The 27821-nt window shown below is 46.5% G+C and overlaps 1 protein-coding gene across 1 annotated transcript in view; it reads right to left on the bottom strand.

Moving 5' to 3' along the window:
* Positions 1-21246: 21246 nt before the first annotated feature.
* AMER1 (APC membrane recruitment protein 1) overlaps positions 21247-27821 on the bottom strand; it is a 70426-nt gene continuing 63851 nt past the window's right edge. Inside the window, exon 2 of the mRNA XM_086918379.1 lies at positions 21247-25674. Coding sequence (XP_086774505.1) covers positions 22102-25575 — 3474 coding nt within the window. The 5' untranslated portion in view covers positions 25576-25674 and the 3' untranslated portion in view covers positions 21247-22101. The remainder of the gene's footprint in view (positions 25675-27821) is intronic.

Genomic DNA, 27821 nt, shown 5'->3' with positions numbered 1-27821 from the left:
AGAGCTGCACCCTGCAGCACATTCAGAGGGGAATATGCCTTTCAGGGTTGTTTTTGTGCAGAAGGTGTCCCTTCCTGTGCAAAAACAATCCTGCCTAAAATGCAGGCACCCTTGCACCATCACACAAGGGTGCCTGCATTGGTGCTAGACTATCAAAGGGCGTCCACGCAGAGAATAGAACAGCAATGTGCCTTATTGACTCAAATACAATGCAGTCCTGTCCTTGTCCTGTCACGCAAGTGAGAGAGGTGACTTACTGCAACCTATTCAATTCTCGTAAATAGGCCCCTATGTTTGATGCTCACAAAAACACTGGCCTATCCCTCAATCAACTACAAACAACAGCAATTATAGGTACCAGAGACCGAAGGAAGTGGGCGCACCTGTGATCCTAGGGCAATTGCATACAAACAGCAGGGGGGCAGGGCCATTAAATGTCATGAGCAGGCATTAAGCAAACGCATTTCCCTGCAATCTGTAATGATCTGCGGGGGATTAGCAGGCTGATTTTCCCTTTGTTTAATCAATACTCATGAATTTCCACACCGTAGCCCTGGAAAAGCTGGGACCCTCCCTGGAGCATGAGCTCTTTTGCATAATCTCCCACGGCAACAGCAGATGAGACACTAATTTGGCAGCTTGTCATACATCACAGTTAATTAAACCGCGTTCAAATTTCAATTTCCCTCCCGCGAGCTGGGGCGTGCTTTGTCGCGGGCCAGCGCGCGGGCAGGCGCGTGCGACGCACAAGAATGGCGGAGACAAAGGCGTGTGCGCGAGCTGCGTATACTGTGGATCCGATTCTTTCACTTTACAGACTTCTTTAATAGCTGAAAGTTGCGTGTCCTCTGGAGGTCAGACTCACGATAGGCCACAGAAGGTCAGCAATGCCTTTCATCCTTCCCATGTCACTAAAATGAATACCCGTTCTAATTGAGAGACAAAATACACAAACGTGTTCCATGTAAAGTGCGCTGGCAATAGTGAAATTTTAAGCAAGACATTGTTATTGCGCAGGTTTGCCGTGGGAGCCACACCTGGAGCGCAGGTAAAACACTGATCAAGCGCATTGCTAAATCCTGGTTTTCTTCTGCTCATCAGGTCCAGCTGACTATTCGACATGGCCTCAAAATTTTACATTATGCATTTTCGCCACACAAGCACCAATAACGTCTGCCGTGCAGTGAGAATGTCATGTCAGTTGAACCAGACGTCACCACCAGGTCGGCAAGCGCCTGCGCCTTTGGCAGCCATCTTTGTTTCTTGTAGGTGCAGGTACAGGAAGTGACGTCGAGTGTGGGCAAGTGTTGCCCCAAGAGCTCTACTTAAGGTGACAAATAAATAGAAATACCACTGCACGTTGAAAAGACAGCTGTATGGCACTTTACAGAACACCCACAGAGGGGACCCACTTTTAACAAGCACCCCCCATCATTTCCCAAGTAACGAGTACTCTTTGGAGCAACATGCTGCTTCCTCCAGGGGTATAACACAAGCCCCTGCTGTGTAGACGGGGCCCCGACTCTTAAGACCTGGTGGCTCAGTGGACTAATGCGTCCATTGCAGGGGCCTGTGTACGACCTCATGGTCACAGGTTCAAATCCCATCTGATCCTCTCAGCCTTTCATCCATCTGAGGTCGATAAAATGAGCACCATTGAGTTGGGTAACAACAAACATATGTTATTCAGCGCCAAGACACCTACGGGGTGGGCTCTCAACCTTTTAGGGAAGCCTCTTTCAGTCCATGGTCAATGAATAGCTGTGAGTGATAGAAGACTCAGGGGCCACTCTTCACATTTGGCAGGTGGGTGAGAAAATCAATGGAAAAATAAGAACCCCTTCCACTCCGATAAAAAAAAAAAAAATCAGCCTTTCCTGTTCCCAAATGTTGGCATGCATGGCACACAACCAAGTTGGCAACCTACTGCGGTGGTCGGAGACCCAGAAGTGAGGTTCCGATGAACGAGAATGCACCTGCAGAGATATATTCTATAGTCTTGCAAATGCATTCATATAGCGCTTACTACCTCCTGATGAGGCGTAGAAGGGCTTTTTGGCGAGTAGTAAGCTATTCCGCAACCCATGACGGATTAATGTTGAATTAGTATATTGAAATATTAAAGTAATTTGAGTGGTGGATATGTAAATCAGTTATTTGGATTTCAAAGGATAGCAGAGGGAAAAAAAAGCTTTGCATTTATATAGCACTTGTTACCCCAAATGTGGTGTTGCAGCACTTTTTTTGGCGAGTAGCACGCTACTCCGGAATCCATAAAGGATTAATATAGTGAAATATGAAAGTAATTTGAGTGGAGGATATGTTGAGCAGTTACTTGGATTGAGAAGGTTAGTGGAGGGACAGAAGAGGGGGGGGGTGGCAGGTTTGCCTCTATATAGTGCTTGCTACTCCGGATGGGGTTTTGAAGCGTTTACTTGACAAGTAGCACACTACTCTAGAGCCCGGGAGGGAGGGAGGGAGGGGTGTGTGTACGAGTATGTGTGTGTATATATATATATATATATATATGCGAACCTTTTCGTAGGCTGGTGGGAGAAGCACGTGGCCTGGGGGGGGACCAACGAACACTGGCTAGACCACATTATGGTCTGGACCAGATATATTGACGACTTGTTCGTCGTCTGGCGGGGCGACAGACCCTCGGCTGAGAGGTTTGTGGCAACACTGGACGACAACAATCTCAACTGGAGATTCACCAGTGAGATAAGCGATAAATCAGTCCACTATCTAGATCTCGAGGTATTTGCGGCTAGGGACACTATTCAAACCAAACTCTACCGCAAGCCGATGGCAGGAAATGCCGTCTTGCACGCTGCTAGCCACCACCCCAGATCTATGGTTAGAAACATTCCTCACGGTGAACTCCTGCGCCTGAAACGAAATTGCTCAGAACACAGCGATTTCATACAGGCACAAGAAGCAGCAATCTCTAGATTTCAAGAGCGAGGCTATTCGAAGACATCACTACTAGAGGCCTCCAAAAAAGTGGAACTCAAAAATAGAAAAGATCTCCTTGTGAACAAAAACCTGAACAAGAGAATAGAGACAGAACCGGTGACAAGAATGATCACAACCTATAATATGAGATCAAGGGAGTTGGTCCAGATTTTTAACAACAATTGGCATATTCTGAAAACAGACAGCGTCCTAAAGAACAGAATATCGCCTAGACCAATGATTACTTATTGGCGTTGTCAATCCTTAGGTGACCATCTAACTAGGAGCCATTACAGGGACCCCCCCAAAACAATCCAGATCCAAGCCCATCCAGGGTTTCTACCCCTGCATTCATTGCAAAGCATGTAAATATAGCCAGAAGAAGATCAAATATGAGGGTAGACCCAATGACCCCCGGCCTACAAGAACCATCAACAAATTCCTGAATTGTAATTCAGAATTTGTGATATATTGTCTTGTCTGTCCGTGCTCCAAGAGGTACGTTGGAAGTACGATCAATCCAGCAAAAAAGCGTATCTTGGAGCACATGCGTGCCATCACCAACAGGGACAAGAACTACCCGGTGGCACGCCACTTCGAAACCCACCATAACAGCAACAGAGACTTACTGTCCTTTTACCTAATAGATCAATTGGAAAGGCAGGAGAGAGGTGGGGATAAAATTAGAACTCTCAGGGCAATGGAGTCAAGATATATTATCGACCTCCAAACCATGAAGCCGGTAGGTTTAAATAATGATGAAGAACTTTGGGTACATCTGGATTAACACCATAGGAGTCAACTGTAAACTAGTAAACATGCAACATCTAAAATATAAATGAGATACCATCATCTGTTACTCTCCCCCTCACACGCTGTGTCTGATTTGATTATACAATCTGTATATCTAGATTAGGGAGGCCTAAGCCCATACAGGGCAAGAGTAAAAAAACAAGCAAATACGCCCATTCAGGGCTATAAGAAAAATGACTTGCTCGGAACACGTATAAAGACGTAGAGAGAGTGATCCAACACACACAGTGCACACAAATAGTATGTCTATGTATACAAACTACATACAAATGTCTAATTTTCCTATGTATAGTACATAGAGAGTTACGTGAATTTTTGTAAAATATATTCCCTTAAAGTTAACTCCTGACATTGTAACAAGTCCGAGACTACTGGAAATATGTTTGCACCGTGTCTATGTGTGTATATATATGAATTTATTACTGTGATCATATGCAAACTTTTCTATTTTCCGAACAAGTCATATATGTTATGAAAGAATCACATGGGTTTTACTCGTTGTTTTTAATTGCACGAGCACTTTATTAATCGCCATTCTCCGCATATTACTGTTAGATAACATATATTTGCACTTTATAAGAGGTCTGCCACAATTCTAACTAGTTTCTGGGACAGTCCTCTTTTGAGGTCAATGAAGAGGTGGAGATAAAATGGCGTGTTTGGTTATGCACTTTGCCGTTTCACGGCGAAACGCGTTTGTCTTTTTATGGGGTAGGGGGTCTGTCAATAAACACAACGAAATACCATCAGCTTGGAGTGCCGTCTGCTTTCTTCTAAAAAAGTGAGCGTGTATCGATATATATATATATATATATATATATATATATACACACACATTGAGGTAATTGAAATTTTTATGGTCGGATATGTCCCCTAACGTGTACCCCAACGTCTCCATGTACGAGTTTAAAGTGCATGTAACTTCCCTCCGCAACCGAATTTGAAGACGCAAATACATTTGCGTCCAACGTCAACATGTCCTCTATCAGATCCACCATGAATGGATTAATAATTCAGTTCCTAACTATGCCATGCCAACGTCTTTACATGGTGCACTTTCACGTGTTCCTGGCTCTGCCGAGCTAGGCCCTGATTTCTGCCTTCGAACCACTTCTGTCTCTGCCTCTGAAAGCTGCAGCGCGGAGATGCATCCCTGACCTCTGCCTTACTTCCTGCCAAGCGAAGCGGTGCCTGGCTCAACCTGGCCTGCCTGCCAAAACAGTATTTTGCCTTCAAGTTATCTGTTCAGCCTCCTCGAAAACACATTCCCGTCTAGTGATTTAGGTAAACATATCCCCGGCTGCAGAGCAAAGAGCAAGTCTTCCTGTCTCCATGCAAGTAATTTACAGTTCCCGTTGCCATAGTAGGCCCATGGCCCCACACGTAGACACGTAGACACATATGCACGCACTAGCATTCAGTATAGTATAGCCTCTGCCCGAGAGACCTTTTACTCCAGATAATACATCCTCCAAACATAAGATACCAGATATGTTATAGGTCCAGGTCGTTCTGACATCCCAGACTTCTGTCTCCTTTTACTAGTGTTAAAGTTCTCCCCAGTTACACGTCTATGTCACGTCATTCTAGTTGCGCGCGCATCCGCACTTCCTGCTGACTCTGCAGAATTCTCTATGCACCCACCCACTTATGACACGTTTCTGTGACGTTTCCAGCACACACCTCCGTGCACACCTTTGTACACGCCTTTCTGCTACGCACATGTGTTCTTATCACTTGTCACGCCTACTGTATCCATTGCCATTACACAGTTTTACTATATATGTCATGTACTGTTAATAAATCGTTGACATCTTTTTGCCATCATTACATATCCCCCGAACCCTTGTATTGATGGAATTGATTTCCATGGCTCGAGCCATCCAGATTAAAGCCTGTATGACTCAGACACCCCAGACTCTGACTCTCATTTGATTGAGCTATTCTTTTACTTGTCTGTAATTATATGGTAAAACTAGTACGGTAAATTATATTTACCACAACATACATATATAAAAGAAGGGTATTTCCTGCTACTACCCTGCAATTCAATTCGTCCTCCTCTGAAGAAGAAGGCAGCCGCCTTCGAAACGCGTCAGGATACAAGACGAAGCAGGACATTTATCATGAACCTTGTTCCCGGTTTTCTAGCTACCTAGCAACCTGTCGTGAATAAAGCCTTGCCTGGAAGCCCCGTGAGTGTGGTTGGTGTTTTACACTCTAGCTCTCACATATTGGAAGGTCCCATCACCTTCCTTGCTGCACCCGCCTGAGAAGAGTGAACAGCGTTTTGATGGGAACAGAGCTTCGCAGAAGTACTGCATTTCGCCGAGCACCGCCACGCAACGAGATGTAACGAGCCCAGAGATGGCGAGCATCCAGCTTGTAGGGAGATGATCATATACTTCTCCCTTGCTCCAATACCATCGCGCTGCCTGGCTGGCGAGGGGTCTCCAGGTCAGGGCCGTTGCACCACTAATGAAAACTTTGAACTTGCACGCAATATGTGAGTAGACATCACTTGCAGGACTATAAATACCACTAGGCACTGCGCCCATCCAGGGACGTGCCATGAACATAAAAGAAGGGTATTTCCTGCTACTACCCTGCAATTCAATTCGTCCTCCTCTGAAGAAGAAGGCAGCCGCCTTCGAAACACATCAGGATACAAGACGAAGCAGGACATTTATCATGAACCTTGTTCCCGGTTTTCTAGCTACCTAGCAACCTGTCGTGAATAAAGCCTTGCCTGGAAGCCCCGTGAGTGTGGTTGGTGTTTTACACTCGAGCTATATATATATATATATATATATATATATATGCACATTTACACGATATAACGATTCTCCAGCCCTGGTACCTATTCCTAATTTGGGAAACAATCAAACTAAGCATAGATTTGAGTCACTTCAGTTTCACAGAAGCAGCTTTGTTCATAATTGTGGGCAAGGGGTTTAGGTATTGACCGGTCACGTTGTCTACCGTTGGGAAGGATGGTGTTGAAGACAGGGGTGCAAGTATGCTGGAATGTAGGCCTACTGAGCTCCTGTTTGAGAAGTCTGAGTATCAATGCCCTAAACAATGGCTCAAAGTACAGCCCCAGGGTAGCATGCATCCCTCTTGGCCTTTGCATGCGGCCCCCTGATGTGCAGAAGCACTCAGCTGGTGATTACTAGAGAGATGCTAACAACAAAAAAAGATGTTACATAAACAGACAAGCATTTATTTAAAGGTTAATTGGTGTCAACAAAAAGTAGTAACTAAGGAGTCCTGCACCACTTAATTTTAAGAGTACTTACATTTTTAAAGCCATCTGGCATCAAAACTGTAAAAATGATCTGATAAAGTATCTTGGATTCAAAAAGTGTAATTAATTAACAGGCAGAAACTTTTCACTTTATTAATCAGATTAGATCAGTGCATTTAGAAGTATTATTTTAAAAGTGAAGGTTTTCAGAGATGATTTTGGAAACATTCATTCTTCCCCTCACCCCAACAACGCAAACAGTGAACTAAAGAGGCAAGGTAGTGTTTGTTTGCTCTCTTTGGGTAACCGGGGTACACATTTAACAAGTAGACATTATAGTTTATTAAATCAAACACAGGAGACAGTTTTGTACAGTGTGCATCCTAAAGTTGTGTAATTCGAGGTCCTTGTAAATGCGATAATGAAGAAAAGGGAGGGAAAGTGAATTAAACTATTGCCTAGGACCAGTTTTATAAAGTGGAGAAACCGTGGATTAATCCAAAGTTTTCTTGTTTCACACTGCTCAATTAAGCAACTATGAGTATATACCTTTGTCTCCCCCACACCCAACATACTGCAAGTCCATACCCCCGCCCACCCCCCCCCCACTCCCCCCCAACCCAGGTTTAACCACACCCCGCTGTCATCAATGCGGCCGTGAGTCACTTCACAGACCACAACTTTTGGCCCTTGGGAAAATGTTTAAGAGTACCCATGGTTTGGGGTGTTGAACATGACCACTGATGATCCTTTTAGAGGAAGAGAGAGAATTGATCCCTAGCCTTGCTAGCGATAACAACAACAAGTATTGCACCTTTCACAAGCGTAGGTGGGACGGTCATTGCTTTGGAAGGTGCTCAGCAGCAAGACGTGTGTGGCCAACTGTACGTACCCATGTAAAGGCTGAACTCATCGAGTAAGATGTGTACTGTGGAAGATAAGTCTGGAGTAAAAGTTTGATTTTGAGTTCTACAAAGGTATGGCTGTCTCGGGAGGGTGGTACATTCGATGAAATTTCGTTGGGATGGAGTCCAGTACTGAATGAGCGGCTTTATTGACCCAGGTCTCAGAGAGGAATGAAAGGTCATGGTTCCTGGTTGTGCGGCGGTCCAATATTTCTATACTGCACTTTGCTGGTGTTGTGGAGGAGGAATGTGAGGGAAGACTGAATAGTGAATACAGGCAGGTCCCTGTGCCAGCTTCCCCACAACAGTTCTCTTGTCCAGCTTGCCCACAGTCTGCTACCCTCTGCTGCCTACCTCTCTTTGTGCCTCCTCTGCTCGGTTCTTGCTTAGGTTTGCCCCTCCGGCTTGTTTTTCTGCCCGGTTTTGACTCTCCTGCTCATTTTTCAGCCCCGTTTTCTTTCCTGCTTGTTCTTTGCGTTTTCTGCCCTGTTTGCCTTTTTCTGCTAGTTTTTCTGCACTGCACTGACATGGCTCTCATCTTTCCTCAGTGACCGCCTCTTCGAGGGAGATGTGGTCTCCTCCATATTACCTCTGGGTTGTGGGGTCCCGCAGGGCTCAGCCCCAAGTCCGACACTCTTTAATATTTATATGAGGCCTTTGGCAGGTATTATCCATCCATTTGGCAATAAGATCGTCAGTTATGCAGATGATACCCAGTTAGTGGTATCGTTATACCACAATAAGGGTTCATCTAGCGTCCTGGCTCCCTGCCTTGAAGCAGTGGCCAGATGGATGGAGCTTTCCTACCTTCGCCTCAACGGGGACAAGACCGAGATTATGCTGTTGGGGAATTCATCACCCACTATCTTTGTCTCCATGTTGCCGTCTTGCTTGGGTCCTGCGCCATTCCCGAAGCCACAGATAAAGAGCCTTGGCATTTGGCTTGATAGTTCCCTTAACTTTGTGTATCAGGCTACTGCACTCTCTTCCATCTGTTATGGATTGATGAGAATGCTTCGCAGTTATTCCCCTCCTTCCTTTCGAGGCAAGAAGGATAATGGTCCAGGCTCTCATATTGTCCTGCCTGGACTACAGGAATGTTTTTTACTTGGGAGCCCCCCCCCTGGCCACAATAAATAAACTACAAGTAGTTCAGAACTGTGCTGCACGGATACTCCTTCATGTTCCACGTTGGCAATCGGCAAGGCCAGCACTGAGACAGCTACACTGGCTACCAGTTTCTGCCAGGATACAATTCAAAGCCGTGTTTGGCAATAAAGCCATATGGAAAACTTGTCCACCAATTCAACACCCACTAATAACATCATATCTTCCGCATAGAACTCTACGCTCTAGTTCTTTACATCTGGCCACTATCAAGAAAATAAGGAAGGCAAGATGGGGCGGACCCTCCTTCTCACTCACTGCTGCTAAGTTGTGGAACTCCCTTCCCCCAGTTATGCGGGGGAAAGACAATTTGTTGACCTTTTGTAAGCTTTTAAAAACACACCTGTTTGGAATGCTTCCCTAGCTCTGCGGATTGGCTCTGCTCTGCCTTTCTTTTCTACAAGCGCTACGAGGCCTTCGGGTAGTTAGGCGCTATAGAAATACTCTTATATTCTGCCCTCAGTTTGGCTTTTTTTTATGCCCTCTTATGCCTTTTCGGCTTGTTTCTCTGCTGTTTTACCTTTTTCTGTTAGTTTTTCTGCTCTCGTTTGTCAATCCTGCTCGTTTTTCTGCCCTCTGTTTTGCCTTTTCTGCCCGGTCTTACCTTTTCGGTTTGTTTTTCCACCCTGTTCTTCCCTCTTCTGCTCAGCTTTGCTTTTACTGCTTGTTTTTCTGCCCTGTTTTGTCTTTTCAGATCCCTCATTTTTCTGCCCTCTATTTAGCCTTTTTCTGCTCGTTTCTTCCCTCTTCCCGCCATTTCCTCAAGATCTGGATTTTCAACAGAGACCTTTCACCAAAGCACCCAAATAACCCCAGGGGTGACAGTGCAGCGCTCTACAAATGCGGACTGAGGTAGAGAAGGTGTGAATTTTGATAAGTTATTTGGGCCGTATCTTCTTTCATTGCCTGGCTGATTTTCTATCCCCAACCATATATGGTAGGTGTATATTGTGGGGGGTTTGGACAAGACTGCAAAGATTTGCTGTTGTAATCTATTAGAAGAGAATTTATGTCCTCTTCACAGATGTCTTGACTTTATCTTTTAGGTTTCAGTTCCTTGTTGTTTCTATGGGTGGTGCCAGGATGGGTGTGGGAAGGGATGTAGAGATGAGGGAGTGGTGGGAACTACAGCTTGGAGACCTGAGCGGATACATTTCACCTCCACAGACAGCAGGTTTATTTCCTGGAGAAAAGCATCAATGTTAGAGATCAGTCAATCTGAATTGTTGGAATGGGGATATGTGACTGCCCATGTCTAGCATTTTGGTGTTAGAGTAGGAATGGGACTGAAGAGGTAGAATATGGTTGACAGTGCATTGTGTCTGAAACTGAGACAAAGTAAAACTGGGGTTAGTGCTTGAGGGCTGCAGGGCAGTGTGTAGGGGTTGGGGCGATGCAGCATGGAGTGGATTACAGCTGTAGATTCCACTAGCCAGGAAGAGTCCACTGGGTCTGTTAACCTGTTTCCCATTCATTGGGGTTCTAATGCAGGTTTGGGGAGAGAGGGTGTTGTAATCGGCCAGTTGGATGTTCTGGATTAGATGGTAACGTTGTTTGAGATTGCAAGAACTATGTGCTAGGATACATGGAAAGTAGATGTTTGAGTGGTATGTGGGGGGGTCGCTAAGATGTGAGATAACGAGATATGGATGTGTTTGAAGGTAAAAGGTGAGTGGTTAATAATCAAAGTGCTAGAGTGGGATTTTAGATAACAGTATAAATACATTGGTGTTTTAAAACAGACATTGGAGGCGGTTTTAAAGCATAAATCAGGATTTGACAATTGTTATCTATTGGGATGGAAGCTTCCGCATCAAATGGATCAGATGGGGTTATGTTTAGGTTCTGGTCATTCTGGATTTCTATATGCGGGAGACAGAAAGAGGAGAACGTCTCGGTCCAGAGAGGAGGGTAGCAGGAAAAGGAGTTCGAAGAGTGCCTCTTCTAGGACAGTGATATTAGTCAGAGATGAAAGTATAGGCAGTGTTTCCAGGAGCCTGTTTGAATTTCCTCGTTGCACTTTTGGAGGGACTGAGAGAAAAGGCGATTTCATAGGATTGGTATCCTATTTTGACCAGTTGGGAGGAAGAGTGTTTAATGGGGGGAAATCAGTTGCACAAGCATTTCTGTGATGATCAGGAATCCACTAAGCCGTGAAGACTGCCTTGCAGAGAAGAATTATAAACAGGTGAGGAATCAATTAGTGAAATAAGGAGGGAGGTTCAAAATTACAGTTCAGCATTTTCTACTTCCCTTGGGAAGGTAATGGACAGTGGAATCTAAAGCAGATTGAATACACCACGGCTAATCTTCACGGGGTGATAGCCCTTCCGTTTTGGGCAGGTCCTTTTACTGGGTCAAAATATTTAGGTAGTTCATTTTCTGTTTCAGTTGTGTCCTAAGTGCAGGTTGTAGCTTGTCCTCGGTTTTGTTGTTAGTGCATACCCATACCATAGGAAAGATGGCCACCCCGCTGATTGGACAAAGACGGGTGTGTCCAAGAAAGGGGGGTGGGGGTGATTCTGGATCCCCAACCAGGGGAGGAGGGACTACTGGCTGCTCCCTCGGATCCCTCAGATAAAGAATGTCCAGGAGTTTTATGGATGCTGAGAAGCCATGTCGAATTGGACAGGGGCAGCACAGGCCCCAAACGAGGCAGTGACTTGTTGCACCTCACCCTGTAACAGCATCTACTAAGAGGTCATTGATATGGAGACCCTCCCTGTCCACAGAGGCACTGCAGCCGGATGTACTGGACATGTCCGTCAAATCAGCCCCTGGGACAAGTGGAACCAGCGACTGGGCTCGATCAGCCCGTTACTCAGATCTAACAATCAAGGGAGGACACACCGGAACCAGAGGTTAGTACTAAGCATTGAGGGGTCTCGCTATCATTCCTAGTCTCCTCACCTTAGGCTTGCCCCGCTGGACTCGATGCAGGTGTGACAAGGGTTAAACCCAAGTGCGCTTTCCGGTCCCAATGGCAGATCGTCTGGGGAAAATAGTCGCAATTGCAACAAAAATTGACTTATTGTACCCTTTACTTTTGTACAACAAAACCAGCGAGGATGTGCTCCAAACGCATTGTGCCACTGGTACAAGTCTGTGAGATGATACACAAAATCAGGGCACAAATTAAACCAATATGAGGGAGTAGTCCTTTAGCACTGACGACAGAGTCCTTGAGGGTCAACCGCTGGCATCTCAGAGATTAATCCTATGATACAAGAAGCTGAAATCAGAAGAAACGTATGCAAAAGAAGCAACAGCAGCTCTATCAGTTATCAAGGAAGACGCTCCTTGTGGTGGACCTAAATGACCACTTGGAGACCAAGTGCAGCGACCAATAGTAAGTGCTTAGCGATACATATGAATTCCGAAGGCGGTCTAGTACACAATCATCCATTCATATATTTGATAGATATATGCCCCTGTGGCAGACTCTAGTTTCAGAAACAAAATGATACTATGGATTGGCAAAGACAATAGGTCTAGCCTTAGCCATGCAGCATTTTTAATTTATATTTTTGAAGAGATATGCAATAGACATTAGAAATAACAAAAGGTAAAGCCGTTGCCATTTACAGATGGTGTGCCTGTGATTGCAACAAAAAACAAGCACTGGCGTTGCCAATAGGGCTTTGTCATTTACAAAACCAATAGCTCCAACTTTGCTACTGCGAGACCTATTGTGCACTGCACAGTGTGGATGAGTGGCGCTGCGTGGGTGTGAGTGGCGCTGCGTGGGTGTGAGTGGCGCTGCGTGGGTGTGAGTGGCGCTGCGTGGGTGTGAGTGGCGCTGCGTGGGTGTGAGTGGCGCTGCGTGGGTGTGAGTGGCGCTGCGTGGGTGTGAGTGGCGCTGCGTGGGTGTGAGTGGCGCTGCGTGGGTGTGAGTGGCGCTGCGTGGGTGTGAGTGGCGCTGCGTGGGTGTGAGTGGCGCTGCGTGGGTGTGAGTGGCGCTGCGTGGGTGTGAGTGGCGCTGCGTGGGTGTGAGTGGCGCTGCGTGGGTGTGAGTGGCGCTGCGTGGGTGTGAGTGGCGCTGCGTGGGTGTGAGTGGCGCTGCGTGGGTGTGAGTGGCGCTGCGTGGGTGTGAGTGGCGCTGCGTGGGTGTGAGTGGCGCTGCGTGGGTGTGAGTGGCGCTGCGTGGGTGTGAGTGGCGCTGCGTGGGTGTGAGTGGCGCTGCGTGGGTGTGAGTGGCGCTGCGTGGGTGTGAGTGGCGCTGCGTGGGTGTGAGTGGCGCTGCGTGGGTGTGAGTGGCGCTGCGTGGGTGTGAGTGGCGCTGCGTGGGTGTGAGTGGCGCTGCGTGGGTGTGAGTGGCGCTGCGTGGGTGTGAGTGGCGCTGCGTGGGTGTGAGTGGCGCTGCGTGGGTGTGAGTGGCGCTGCGTGGGTGTGAGTGGCGCTGCGTGGGTGTGAGTGGCGCTGCGTGGGTGTGAGTGGCGCTGCGTGGGTGTGAGTGGCGCTGCGTGGGTGTGAGTGGCGCTGCGTGGGTGTGAGTGGCGCTGCGTGGGTGTGAGTGGCGCTGCGTGGGTGTGAGTGGCGCTGCGTGGGTGTGAGTGGCGCTGCGTGGGTGTGAGTGGCGCTGCGTGGGTGTGAGTGGCGCTGCGTGGGTGTGAGTGGCGCTGCGTGGGTGTGAGTGGCGCTGCGTGGGTGTGAGTGGCGCTGCGTGGGTGTGAGTGGCGCTGCGTGGGTGTGAGTGGCGCTGCGTGGGTGTGAGTGGCGTTGCGCGTGTGAGTGGTGCTGCGTGGGTGTGGCTTTGCGTGGGTGAGTGGCGTTGCGTGTCTGAGAGTGGCGTTGCGTGTCTGAGTGGCGTTGCGTGTCTGAGAGTGGCGTTGCGTGGATGAGTGGGGTTGCGTGGATGAGTGGGGTTGCGTGGATGAGTGGGGTTGCGTGGATGAGTGGGGTTGCGTGGATGAGTGGGGTTGCGTGGATGAGTGGGGTTGCGTGGATGAGTGGGGTTGCGTGGATGAGTGGGGTTGCGTGGATGAGTGGGGTTGCGTGGATGAGTGGGGTTGCGTGGATGAGTGGGGTTGCGTGGATGAGTGGGGTTGCGTGGATGAGTGGGGTTGCGTGGATGAGTGGGGTTGCGTGGATGAGTGGGGTTGCGTGGATGAGTGGGGTTGCGTGGATGAGTGGGGTTGCGTGGATGAGTGGGGTTGCGTGGATGAGTGGGGTTGCGTGGATGAGTGGGGTTGCGTGGATGAGTGGGGTTGCGTGGATGAGTGGGGTTGCGTGGATGAGTGGGGTTGCGTGGATGAGTGGGGTTGCGTGGATGAGTGGGGTTGCGTGGATGAGTGGGGTTGCGTGGATGAGTGGGGTTGCGTGGATGAGTGGGGTTGCGTGGATGAGTGGGGTTGCGTGGATGAGTGGGGTTGCGTGGATGAGTGGGGTTGCGTGGATGAGTGGGGTTGCGTGGATGAGTGGGGTTGCGTGGATGAGTGGGGTTGCGTGGATGAGTGGGGTTGCGTGGATGAGTGGGGTTGCGTGGATGAGTGGGGTTGCGTGGATGAGTGGGGTTGCGTGGATGAGTGGGGTTGCGTGGATGAGTGGGGTTGCGTGGATGAGTGGGGTTGCGTGGATGAGTGGGGTTGCGTGGATGAGTGGGGTTGCGTGGATGAGTGGGGTTGTGGGGTTGCGTGGATGAGTGGTGTTGCGTGGGTGAGTGTGGTGTTGCGTGGGTGATAGTGGGCTTGCGTGGGTGATAGTGGGCTTGCGTGGGTGATAGTGGGCTTGCGTGGGTGATAGTGGGCTTGCGTGGGTGATAGTGGGCTTGCGTGGGTGATAGTGGGCTTGCGTGGGTGATAGTGGGCTTGCGTGGGTGATAGTGGGCTTGCGTGGGTGTGAGTGGCGTTGCGTGTCTGTAAGTGGTGCTGTGTGGGTGAAAGTGACACAGAGCCTTTGATGTGGGGCTGGCGCAGGAGAAATGCTGCTGCTGCTAATTAAATATAAAAAGTGTTTAGGGAGTCACGACTGCCGAGAGTAACAAGGCAAAGCTGGGAGGGGGGGCTGCGCACCAACTGAAGTGCTCTGGTTGCACAGCCTGCGGCCGTGTGAAGTGATAAGCCTTTGAAGTACACAGGCATGCTGTGACGGAGGTGTGAGAGGTCTGGCAGGGAACAGATGGCCTGGCTGTGAAGCAGGGGGCGGGGCAGCGCTGGGGAAGCCTGTGGGAGGGTGATTGATGCCTTTGATGTGGGGAGGGAGGAGAGCCTTTTGCGAGCCTTGTGCAGGAGAAATGCTGCTGATGCGCGTGCATGTTTAATCACGTGATTCATGTGAACTTAAAGAAAACCGCGGCTGAAAGCCCGTGGTTTGACGATGATTTTGGCCACTTGAATTCTCGTTCCCTCAATGCGCTTGCGCGCATTGTAGGTCACGAGACCAAAAAAAGTAATGATGAAATTTAAGTAGATATTGGCGTGCCCACCCAGGCACCGAAGTGGACTACTTTCTAGGTTGATGCCCAGGCATTTTTTTTTAAAGGGGGCCTCGCAACTGGTCCCTATCGGGCTGTATTGTGCCCTGGCACAGGTGGTCCGTTTTTTCCCCAGACTGTAGTGACAGCAGGCACATCGATGTGCGTACACTGCTCACTAGTGGAGAAGTTACAGTATGGCGTCAAGCAAAGTGAGCGTTATAGGGGAAGGGAAATCCTTTAAAGAGAGTCATTTTCTTTTTGGATATGCCTTCTCTTCTTGAAACGCAGGAGCAGCAACATTGTCGTGGTGTCACCAGGGCTTTAAGTGGAAGCTTTTTCAATATTATATACAAGCCATAGTTGCTGCTTATTTATCTTATACAACCAACAACCATTGACCAAGCCAATAGTCCTGACTTCTTGTAGGTCTGATTTTACTTGTTGTATCATATATCCAGATGCAAGGTCACGCAGCAAAATACAAGTCGGGCAGCACACTATGCTAAGCACAGATTTTTAGCCTGTGATTGGGCCACGCCCCTTAGTTTTTTCATCCCACTTAAAGCCCTGCCGATGCTCACATGTGCAAGAACGAAATGCCATCACTCACAGTGATGGGAGCCAATCTCTGAAGTGACCCGGTCCATTACCCCAATGCTGTAGGATGTGTTGGACGTAGGATGTGTTGGACAACGGCAACATGTGAATGATGCTTGAACAGACCAATCGACGGAGGAGACGGACCAAAAAGCAAGTATATATAGACATGGGCATTTATGGGATTTGTTTTTTTGGAACTCCTGTGGAAGGCGAGACAACTAAAGCCATTTCTGTATCAGAGCTAAACACGTACCATGCGGTCCTAACGAAGCACAATTACAGCGCAGCGCATTCATGTTGGCGACAGCTGGTGGCGAGCACGACCAGTCCCTGGCCTCCGTGCCTGTCGGTTCGGAATTGATGCTAAATGAACAATGACGCCCCACTTAGATGGATTTGTGCAGGTCTGCAGAGCCCCCTCATCTGCGCCTCTGAATTCCCAACAGACTAATTCAGACGAGAACAGACCAAGCGTGAAAATCAAAGCACACGCAAACCCGTGTTACCCCAGCCCGCCGCCAACCGCGCCCCCCCCCCCCCCCCCCCCCCGCCCACCCCCAACAAACTGCAACTGCAAATTAGCTCGGCAATGGGCTCCATGAATTCACAACAAGGTCATTTAAAACCCCGACCAAGAGCGAATGGGGAAGACATGAGCGCACTCTGGAAGCGACAGACTCCCGATCCGAGGTGGACTGTACCATTATTTCAGGGTGTCCGTCCCAACAAATGCGCAACAAATCGAGGAATACAGAAAAAAAGAGGAGTTTGAGAATAACCAATTCATTTGTAGGAAAGCAGCCGGCTGCCCTGGTCACAGGTCAGCAGTAAATTCACTTGAAGAGTACACCACCAAATGGAATCGCCAAGTGCGTCTTCTTTCGTCATAAATAACCTGGAAATCGCCCCCACGGCCCTGTGCTCGCCAGGACAGAATGTAATACTCACTTCGGGGAAATGGGGAAGTTTATCTGTCACGAACACCCGTGCATGGATAAATGTGGATAAAAAATACTTTTAAAATAATTCATATAAACTACCACTATCTAATGTGCAAGTACCAAAAGCAACACTCGCAAATTTGACAGTTCAATACAAAAAACTGCTCACAAAAGCTTGTAAAACAAACCACAAAACTTCAAGATAAACCCTTGGAAAATGCAGTGAGGTTTCGAATGTGTAACTGAATGGGATCTTTAATCTGCTAAACTGGCACGAACACATCCCAAACACAACAGGCATTTATCACACGATGGTTCCCTCCATCCGAGCTGGTACCTAGTCTTTCCTCTCTTGAAAGACATCTCCTGCCATCATGTGGTCTTATTGTATTGTCTATTGTATTATTGGGCTTATTTCCTCCCCCAAAAAGTGTGCCCAAATGGAAAATGCGCCCCCATACCATAACACACATGCAAATAACAAAAATATTAAATTCCTGAAAGGGGAAAGATACACTACTGACTAGCCTCTGAAGGGGCATGATTAGCAAGCAGTGTAGACTGGTCAGGCAGGAATCTTATTACGCCATCAACCAAAGAAGGTCCACAAAATGGATGGGGGTGGGCACAAAGAAATAAGAAACTAAAAACACTCATTTAAGTTTGTAATTTGATAACTAAATGGTGGAAATGCCACTGATCACTGCCATAACCTCCCCCTGCTTCACCATCACTCTAGCAATTCAGGAAGTACCTCAAGACATGGATGTTCAACCGATAGAACAGGCACTTTACCAGACAGCACCACACGGATGAAGCAGCCATGCTCAGCAAATACAGATTTATTGATTTCTCACTTCCCGCAGTGAAAGCACTGGTACAGCTTTCAGGCCGGACTAGTCCAACAGAATTGAGACTTGCCACTTACCAACCAAGGAACTTTGAAGCACCTAAAAACCGGAATAGTGAGGTACACACAAAATTTTAAAAAATCTTATACACAGAAAGATATACCACCTGAGTGTGTCTAAAGAAACACACAATTATTAAAGCTGTATCTAGTGACGGATCGTGAATTACACTTCACTCTGGAGAAATTACAGCTTCCCGATTAACTCAATGAGAAAATAACTATCCATTCAGTCAAGTCTGGCCACAAAGGGAATCCAGTTTTTTCGCTAGAATCCTAGGTCAGTTGAAAGGACTTCTGTGTTTTATGTGCATAAGGGCAGCAGAGATCAACTCACTATGTGAGGTACGGCAGGACAAGCCCGGCACACCCATACAGGACCATCAGTGCCTTCTTCAGGACGAACTCTGGCTCACTCGGTATGTAGCAAGAGTCAGTCCAATGAAAGGTGCCAAAGGAACTTCAAGGGGCATCAAGATGAGTTAATGACTGGCACACCAAGGAGCTCATCAAAAACACCATTGAGCCAACAAAGAGGAATACGGCTTCAGGTTGATGGCTTTAGGTGAAATCCATTGTGCAATTCAAGCAGCTGCCAGAGATAGAGATGCTTAAAGCAAGGTAGCTAGGCTAGTGGGTTCACAAGCACTCAACTGCTTTCAAAGAACTCACAAGAGGTCTTATCTTTCTGTGCATTATTTTTATTTGCTTTGATTTGCTGCTTTGGTGCAGGCGTTTGCCAAAAAAGCTTGGCCACCCTCTGTCTGATGGCTTCAGGTACATCAAAGCATAGGAGTCGCCGGCTGTGGCACTGTGAGCCTAAAGTTGACATGCAGATGTCATGTCAGGTCCTTCTAGACCTCAGCCACCTTTGACAATGTCTGCCATCACATCCTGATCAACAGGCTCCACCACATCAGAATCCAGGGAGACACCTTCAAATGGATCGCCTCATACCTCACCAGAAGAGCCCACAGAACTGGTCCCCCCTAGTTTATTTATTTAATTAGTTTTATATAGCGCTGGCTAGACCCGTAGGTATCAGAGTGCTTTACATTAGGTTACACAATGTTACAGAAAAAGATAACTATTACACATTACATCAAAAATAAGCAACACATTCAGGGAGGAAAGAAAGGTGAGACAAATAGAGCAGAGGGAGGGGTGGGGGGGGGGGTGAAGGGGGAAGATGAGGGAAAAGACTGCAGGAGAGACGAAAGGAAGCCTGCCCAAAGACCGACTGGGTAGGTGACGTCCAACGAGGGAATCCACAGCCCGTCTCCCCTATAGCTAAACAAGGTAGCTCCATCGGGCATCAGTTCACCTTGGAGCTCAAGATGAACCTCTGCTGCATCCCCAAGGATCATCCATCAGTCCCCCAACCTCTTCAACGTGCACATGACCCACCCCTTCTCCCAGCCAACATTGTCAGCTCACACAGACTCAACATCATTTCATACGCCGACACCCAGCTCATTCTCTTGCAGTTAGAAGACGCTGCTCCCCCCCACACCACCAGAGCCAACTTACACAGATGTATGATGAACATCGCTCACTGGATGAAAGACAAGCGCCTCAAGCTGAACACAGACGAGACAGAAGTTCCCATCTTGGGGAACAACACCTCCCTGTGAAATGATGCATGGCAACCTGCGGAACTCAGCCCACCCCCCTGACCAGGCAGACCGCACCTGCAATCTAGAACTCGGCCCACCCCCTGACCAGGCAGACCGCACCTGCAATCTAAGTGTCCTCTTGAACAGCAAGCTAAAAATGAAGGAATAGGTAAACACTGTCTCATCTGGCTGCTTCCACACCCTATGCATGCTCCGCAAGATCTTCAGGTGGATCCCTGTCGACACCAGAAGGACCATTATGCAGGCCCTCATCAACAGCAGGCTAAATCACTGCACACCTCCTGAATAGACTACAGACCTTACAAAACTCAGCAGCAAGACTCATCCTCGACCTTCCCAGACAGACACACATCACACCCCACCTTAAACTACCCAGACTCCCGATCCAGACGAGATGCCAGTTCAAGACATTGACCCACGGGTACAAAGCCCTGCACAAAGAAGGAACAGTTTACATCAACAAAACTCATGACCTTCCACCAACCAACTAGACACCTACGATCCACCTCCCTCTTTTTCGCAGACGCCCCCCTAATCAATCAAGGCAACAGCGGAGGATGCTCCTTCTCACATCTGGCGTCCAAAGCTTGGAACAACCTTCCCCTGCACCTCAGGACCGCCTCCCTGCTCCAGCAACTCAGGAGAGAACTGAAGAACTGGCTGTTCGAACAAACAGATCACCTCGCAGCAGCCAGCATGCCAAGAGTTTTGAGATTTGCACAGGTGATTTGCAGTGCTTTATAAAAAATGATTGATTGATGTGGACCCAACAAACACCTCTTGTGAGATATTTTTGGAGGAGACATTTGACCTAGTCACAGTCAAAATTGCTGTGGAATTTAATCTGTGAAGTACTGAGTAAATTCAAGAAATTAATCAATGAAGCGCAGAAAACGGAAATAGATACCAGTGTGCTGGATGGCAGGCAACAAATTCTGATGTCATGTCCGGTAGATGGAGCTAAAGGCGAAGCCTCATGATGGCATGGATCACGCTGGAGAGATATAGGAAAAGAAAAGTTTTACAGGACAGTCCAACACCTGGAAGTACTATGATAAAGAAATCAATCTGAGGAAAGCTGTATCATGGCACACCAAAAATCATACCCATTTCCTTACTGCAGAGCCACAATTTTGTTCATCTGTGAAAAATGGTAAAGTTAAAACATGGCCTTTGCTTTAAAAATTTCAATTAACTGCTTTCCAAGAAACAGATGGCAGAAAATCTGTTGCCTACCACGAACCTTTTCTCTGTCACCAAAAAAAGCATTCACACTTATTATGCAGGGATGTAATTAACTGAACTGCTAACATACCAAAATGGATTCATTTTAGATTTACCTTGCCCACAGTACACGAGAATGACACTTTGACTTCTGGCCATTGGAGATGAAAATGCTATTAATGGAAAACAAATTGGCTCCTTTGTTGCAGGGTAGGGGTTAGTACGAATGTCATTCAATTTAAACAATCGACCTTTTCACAACATTGAGTGAGTAACTATGTACAGAGGCTGATGTGTCGGTAAGCAGGAAGTATGGTCCATTCTGCACATTCAGCATTTGACAAGAATCTCAAGAAAACCATAAATGGCAAAGGCCTGTCGGGCTGCCTGAAAATGAGGTCTACCTACGAACAGCACATATTCACAAAGTAATGGAAAAAAGATTTATTGACAAACAATTCCTTCTATTCAGCACCAAAATGTACACTATTACAAAGGTGTGCACTGTCAGCTTGATATGTATTGTGGAATTGTGTTACAATATTGTGAGCCCTCATAGACCTCCAACCTGTCAACTACATATTTTAATAAAATAAAGAATAAGAGACACCCTTGTCTTTGGTGATTGGTGTAAAACATGGCGTGACAACATTAACAACAAGAACAGTGTGAAGTTCTGTGCACGCTTCTTGCGCCCTAGTGTTTTATGCTTCAGTGCTAGCTCCACCTCCTCTTCCTTTGCTGCATTCAATTGGCCGAAACAAAGAAAAAACATACAGTTTATAAAAACATTCCACTACAGAGCCTAATTTAGGCTGCTTATTAACGTCCAGTATTCTAAATAAAAGAATACATTGCTCATACCATAATATTGAAACTTCCTTCCAAAGAAAATCGACTCGACCTGCTATAATGTATCTACAGCTATGAGCTGAAATAGCTTAACACATACATCCATTTTTTAAGTGCAGCAGAACCAAGGGAGTTCTAGATGCGATCATGTTGGACTGGTATAACTTGGAAGTATATACAAGACCAGCATGGCCCATCACCTGGATATCTCCGCAGCCGCAAGTTTTTGACGTGGCGGTGAGGGTAGCTACCTTGTGGTGCTTGCGCAACTTGCAGAAGCATACACTGGTAGTGCCGTTCAACTGAGTGTGTAAATATATACCGCAGTATAAAAAATACAATCCTCATACATTATGGCTAAGCGCACTACAGTAAAGGCAAAAAAATCTATTTAGACACATTTTCCTACATTGCTGCAGACAGCAAGGTCTGCTAGACGCCTTCTGCACTCCCAAAAGTAAAAGAAAGCATTTGGTTAGAGCGATACTCGCTGCAGTCGTCGGTCCAGCAAGCAGGCATGGGTTTAACTTGCTCTATTCTTCCTTTCTGCATAACTTTTTGAGGGCTTTCATAGCGCTCAGCGAAATTTGCAGAGTGCTTTAAGGTTTCGGTGCCATTTGGGTTGAATTGAGGCATTGCTTGGGTGATGCCTATAGGTTTACATTTTTTTGTTACATTGTCAGAAGACTTAGGGAAGCAGAACTGAGGACAGTCTTCTTTTTGCTCTTCCCAATGTAACTCGCGGTCAAGCTTCTTTTGAATCTGGTCTGCATAATACTGGTAGGAGCCAGGCACCTCGGAGGACTGCCTGCCATTTCTCAAGAGAGGTAAATTGGACGGTCTCACCATCTGTCTAGGGCTCTGGTTACTAGCCGCTCTGTTCTCTGACCTCCCCTGAAAAAGCCTTCTGTCCGGCCTCTGCGGATCGCTTTCACGTGGCACAGATGTATGCAAGCCACTACTCCAAACAGAAGCGTCACCATTGTCAGCCATATCCCATCTCTCTTCAGCCTCTGGAGAAAGATCATCATTGTAGTGTAGTGACCTCAACCACTTAGCAGCCGCTTCTCCACCTTCTGCATAAAACGGCGGGGCCCTTTCTCTACTGCTACTGAGCTCAGAGGACAGAACATCTTTCTTGCCACCCCTTTTTACTGGAAGTTCACACGACCTAAGGCCACTTTTCGACAGGCGCATGTTGGCAAGCTCGAATTCCAAGCTTTCTGTGTCAAGTGACCGACTCCGCCGGTTAGTAGACAAAGGTGCTGGCATCGAAGAGCCAAGTCTATAGAGGCTGAGATGGCGGGGAAGACTGGACACGCCCCATTCGCAGCTTTGAAGGGTGCTTTGGGTGTCCATGCGAAACATTTGCTCGTCACATTCAGCAAAAGATTCTTTCTGCACAAAAATGCTCTCAAAGTCTTCAAATGATGCACTGATCTCTTCCTCGGCGCTAATTTCAATCTGCTGGTCAAATTCACCTTCCCCATCATTTTCAACATCGACTATGTCAAAGTTGACCATCGTTGGAAGCGTGGTGAGATTCTGAGTAAATGAGGAACCAGAATCCGAACTCCCCAGGCTTTCAGAGAGACTAGAGAACAATGTACCATTGCTGGTGAAGTCCACCAGAGCTTGACTATAGCTCACTGCCTGCTCACACTCCAAAATGTCGTCATGACCTGCGTCAATCACGCCATCATTAGGTTCCTTTGACAAGCTGCTTCCCGGGTGGGCTTTCCGGACGTTCAGATGCATCTCTGAACCATTATGGCCATTAGTGCCCAATGCCACGTCATCAGCATCCAAATCAAAGTTACAGCCACTTTTCGTTATTTGAACATGGCCGTTAGGCAGTGTTCTTTGGTCAGAGCTTTCACTATAGAACCTACTCAAACAAGGCATGGACATCTCTTGAAAGTCTCTCCAAGTTGGATGCTCAGTTCCAGAATCTGAAAAAGCATCATTAACACTAGTTCGGCTTGAATTTTGAGAGCCCACCTGCTCACTATTAAGGCACCTTTGTTTTCTGCCAAGCAAGGCAGCTGTTCTATTTTTACATTCAGCATTTTGCTTGATACATGGTCCTTGATTTGCATATTCACTCTTCTTAAAAATGGGTTCCTTGTTCTGATCCCACTGCAGAATCTGCTTCTGAATTACAGCTAATCTTTCTTCCTCTGTTTCCATTGCACCCATTTGCTGTCCAATAATTTGCATCAAATTTATATCACTTGGAAAGTTGCTGTCTAAAAAATGGTCAAAAAGCTCTGGACAATATGCCTCATTTTTAAACAAGGATTTACCTCCAAGAGGGGGACTCATGAGGCTATCGTCTGCCTCATAAAACTCATAAAGGGCGTCCCCGCTGTAGCTGTCTCTTGGAAGGCGGTCCTTCTTAAAGTTATGACTGACGCTGTCTCCTGTGTCGTCATCAGGCCCTGGGGTGTTTGAATCATAATAACCTTCGTCACTATTGGGTGCAGAACCTTGGTGGTCACTCTGCGGTGTTAGGTCTGCCGCGTCCATGACACCTGCTTCAGCACAGAGGTGAGTCATCTCCATCTGAAGAGGAGGGGCAGGGTCTGAAACATCCTGCACCTCCAAATAACTTTCGTCAGACCCTCGGTCACGGCTCGCATCCCCTTCGACCGCCTTCTCCCACAAATGCTGCAGGTATTCATCTCCCAGCTCATCCGGAGTTGCCATTTCTTCACCTCCTCCTTGATAGGTTACAAGACAAGAGCTCCTTTTGGTCAGTTCCCGACTCCGCTCTACAGACACTGTGCTGTCAGCAATGCTGTCAATATCTTGGTCGGCAATGATGTCTCCACAACCAGTCAAGGAATCAAAACTTTTGAGAGAGGAAACGTCATCAAATAAGAGGCTCATATGTCCTTCCGAGGGTGTCAATACTGGTTCAGTATCCTGGTCATCAGAGGGAATAATTTCTGGAATGCTACCATCATCAAATTTGGCACAAGCAGGGACTGCGTCCAGGATTACATGGTTACTCTCATTTGCGGTCACATTTTCTACAGTGTGCTTATGTGCGGACCTCGTTTCTGCACCGACATTCAACTCAAATTCTTTGCCAACAACATTAATGTCCAAGTGCTTGTTTATTTTGCTCAAAATAATTTTTTTACTTGGACTTTCTATCAACACTGCAATTTGACCATTGTCATCTGGATTAAGAGCATTTATGTCTTGGGGAGCAGCTGGCTCGATCCTTGCCTTTTTGTTGACCTCGTTTAAGCCTGCTGGCAATACATTCAACTCCAGTGGGTCTTTATCAGAATTATGTGCCTTGCTCTTTTTGTGTCGCCGCATCCCACTGAACAGTCCTTTTAGGCCTTTCTTGGCTTTGGGTAAAGATAAAGACTTATCTTCTTTCTGTTTGGAATCCAGAGCCTCTGTGCTGGTCCATGACGAGGCTCTTGGGTGGTTGAAGTCAAGATTGGCACCAACCTGAATTCCCAGGTGTGCACTCTGAGAGCTTGGAAGTGTTTTAGCGCCACGCTCGTGCAGATTCAACGCGGTCTCTGCATTGGAAATATTCTCCAGAGGCCCTCTTCTCGTTTGCCCATAGCTGACGTCACTGATGCAGTCATGGGTCTTGCTCTTACAGAGGCTCTTCTTCAAGGCTCCCTTTCCAGAGCTCTTAGTCCTACTACTGAAGAAGTTTGGAAGGGTGCAAATACTTTTGCGTACCCCAAAGAACCTGAACGACGTTTTCTTCTGCTTTCCTTGAAGCGGCTGATCAGGTGGGAGAGCAGGAACCTCAGCCTGGTCCGCGAGCAGACCTGCTGCTTGAGCTTGGCTCCCGGAGTCGGAGACTTCGCAGCACACAGGCTTTGTTGAAATGGTCGCCTTTCTGCCATCATTGCTCGAGCAAGTTTCCATGGCAACAGACGAAGATTCAGGTGTGGTTAGCTGGCGACAAGAACAGCAGATCTGGTATTCGTTTCCTCGTCAATCTGTGCAGATGGCATCATTACGGATCTATAAAAAAAAAGTGAAAAAATATCAATGCTAGCCTCAAGATGCAAGTCTTACACATCTTCTACATGGGTGCATTTAACAGTTCTGCCTGCTAAAAATAAGTACACATTAGGAAAAGCAAGATTCGAATCTCCATTTCTCGCTAAATGTTTAATTCATGTGAAATGATGCCTTTTGCAACAATCACATTTTTAAGGCTGAACTAAACAATACTACGCTGCATAAGGTTTGTGTAACTGGCACAAAGCTGCATAAAACACCACGTGTGTGGGATTAGAAACTAACAGGATGACACTATTCAGGCCATGGTGGCTGCAGAATCACACAGAGGGTGAAACCTTTGCTTCAACTTGCTTTTCATATGTTTTCTGGCAACAATTGGACACCGCCTCTTTGCCTCACCACCACCAACCTCTGCCCCAGCTGATCAGAAGCTAAGACAAACAAGATTTTAGGAACAAACACAATTTAAAGCAATTTTATAGAATGGTTTCCACAGTGATGCACTAACAGCTGGAAGCGAGACAAACATTGGGCAAAAGGCCTTGATGTAAGTATCGAGCTTTAAAATATCCTCGTTGCTAAAGTGCACGTTTTCAAAGCTGCCTTAACAACTGCTGTCTTTACAAGTCTACATGAACATACCAATGTACACCTAGATACATTTTCCTAAGTCACTGATGTTTTGTTAAGAATGGGAAATGCAAATTGCAAATGACTGAGTGGTCGGAAGGGTAGAATGCACAGGTTCAACGGTAGACTTTGTGAGCAGGTGACCATCACGGAAAGGTTTGTAGAGGAAATGGCCAGCAAGGGATTTTAATTTGAGAGTTTGTACAGCACCTTTAGGACTTGTTGTTTAATCACAGTACCTAAGTATGAGTTAAATCAATGGCTGTTAAATTCAATTCAAAATAGACATAAGATGTTACCACACTAACATCATGATAGAGCAATATTGCTCAATAAAACAAAACAAGAAACCAGGGTATATTGTCTGAAAATTATTATTAAGTTTCAAGGCAAAGTATATGTACAAAAACAATGAATGAACATAAAAAGCAGGGTGCATACATAGATATACAATGAGGATATTCAAGGTCTTGTTTCCTTTTCCTTGGACATATCCAAATTAAAGTCCAGACTGCTGTATTTCAGTGGTTGATTGGTTTTAACCCGGAGTCAGAAGAAAATCAAAAGATGACTGGGGGGCAAACTAGGCAGAATTGGACTAAGCAGGTCGACGTTTCGGTCTTATTATGGTTATTTTTAAGACCATCATCAGGACTACAAAGTAGTATATGCAATTGATGACCCTCTGTAAAGAAACAACAGTACATTATAATATATACAGTTAAATTGAATACCTGGTTTATGACATACAATAGTTATGACACAGCTGAATGTATTTACAATTCCTATTTACACTAAACAGAATAGCAGTAAGTTTCATCATAAGGTAAAATTGGTCGGTGTGGAGACCAAGAAAATTTATTATTTTAATCAAAAGATTTAAAAGAAAATTGTGCTAAGTAAGATAGGTCTACTCCGCGTTTTAATCGCCACGTATTGTACTTACTTTTGGCAATATAGGAGTCTTATTTGCACCGGTGTTTGGAATTAATTACACTGAAGTGGTGCACAAAGATGAATCCAATGTGCCACGATTGCGCTATAAGGAACAAGGAATCAATTTAGTTCCTATCAGATGTACATGTTTGTTTTATGTTGAATATGGAGGTTTAGGGCATTTACCTTGCAACACTTTAGGTGCAGTGATGAATAGGAAAGGATAGACCGTCCACTTTCAATTGTTGATCAGTTATCTCTATATATAAACTGAATAAAACAGAGAAAAGCAATATTGTGGCTTTTTGTAGTAAAAAATGGTCACACACAGGTAACAGGAAATGCTGCACTGGGTAGACAAGGGCATAGAGTTGATGTACAATTACAGCGCTTATTAAAAAAAAAAAAAAAAAAAAAGGGGGGGGGGGGCATGTACCCAACTTACTGTGGGTTAAGTGCACCGGCAAAGAGCCCCCGTGTTACGCATGATTTCCGCCTTAAGCAAAGCGCCGATTCGCGGCACTGGCATTTGTAAACTCCCGGTTTGGGAGTTTCACTCTCCTTATTTAAAATCTTGG

This window comes from Lissotriton vulgaris, chromosome 4_1 (genome assembly GCF_964263255.1).
Source record: "Lissotriton vulgaris chromosome 4_1, aLisVul1.2, whole genome shotgun sequence".
Taxonomy (NCBI): domain Eukaryota; kingdom Metazoa; phylum Chordata; class Amphibia; order Caudata; family Salamandridae; genus Lissotriton; species Lissotriton vulgaris.
Note: the sequence above shows the minus strand (reverse complement) of the source record. Positions and strands in the feature narration are given on the sequence as shown.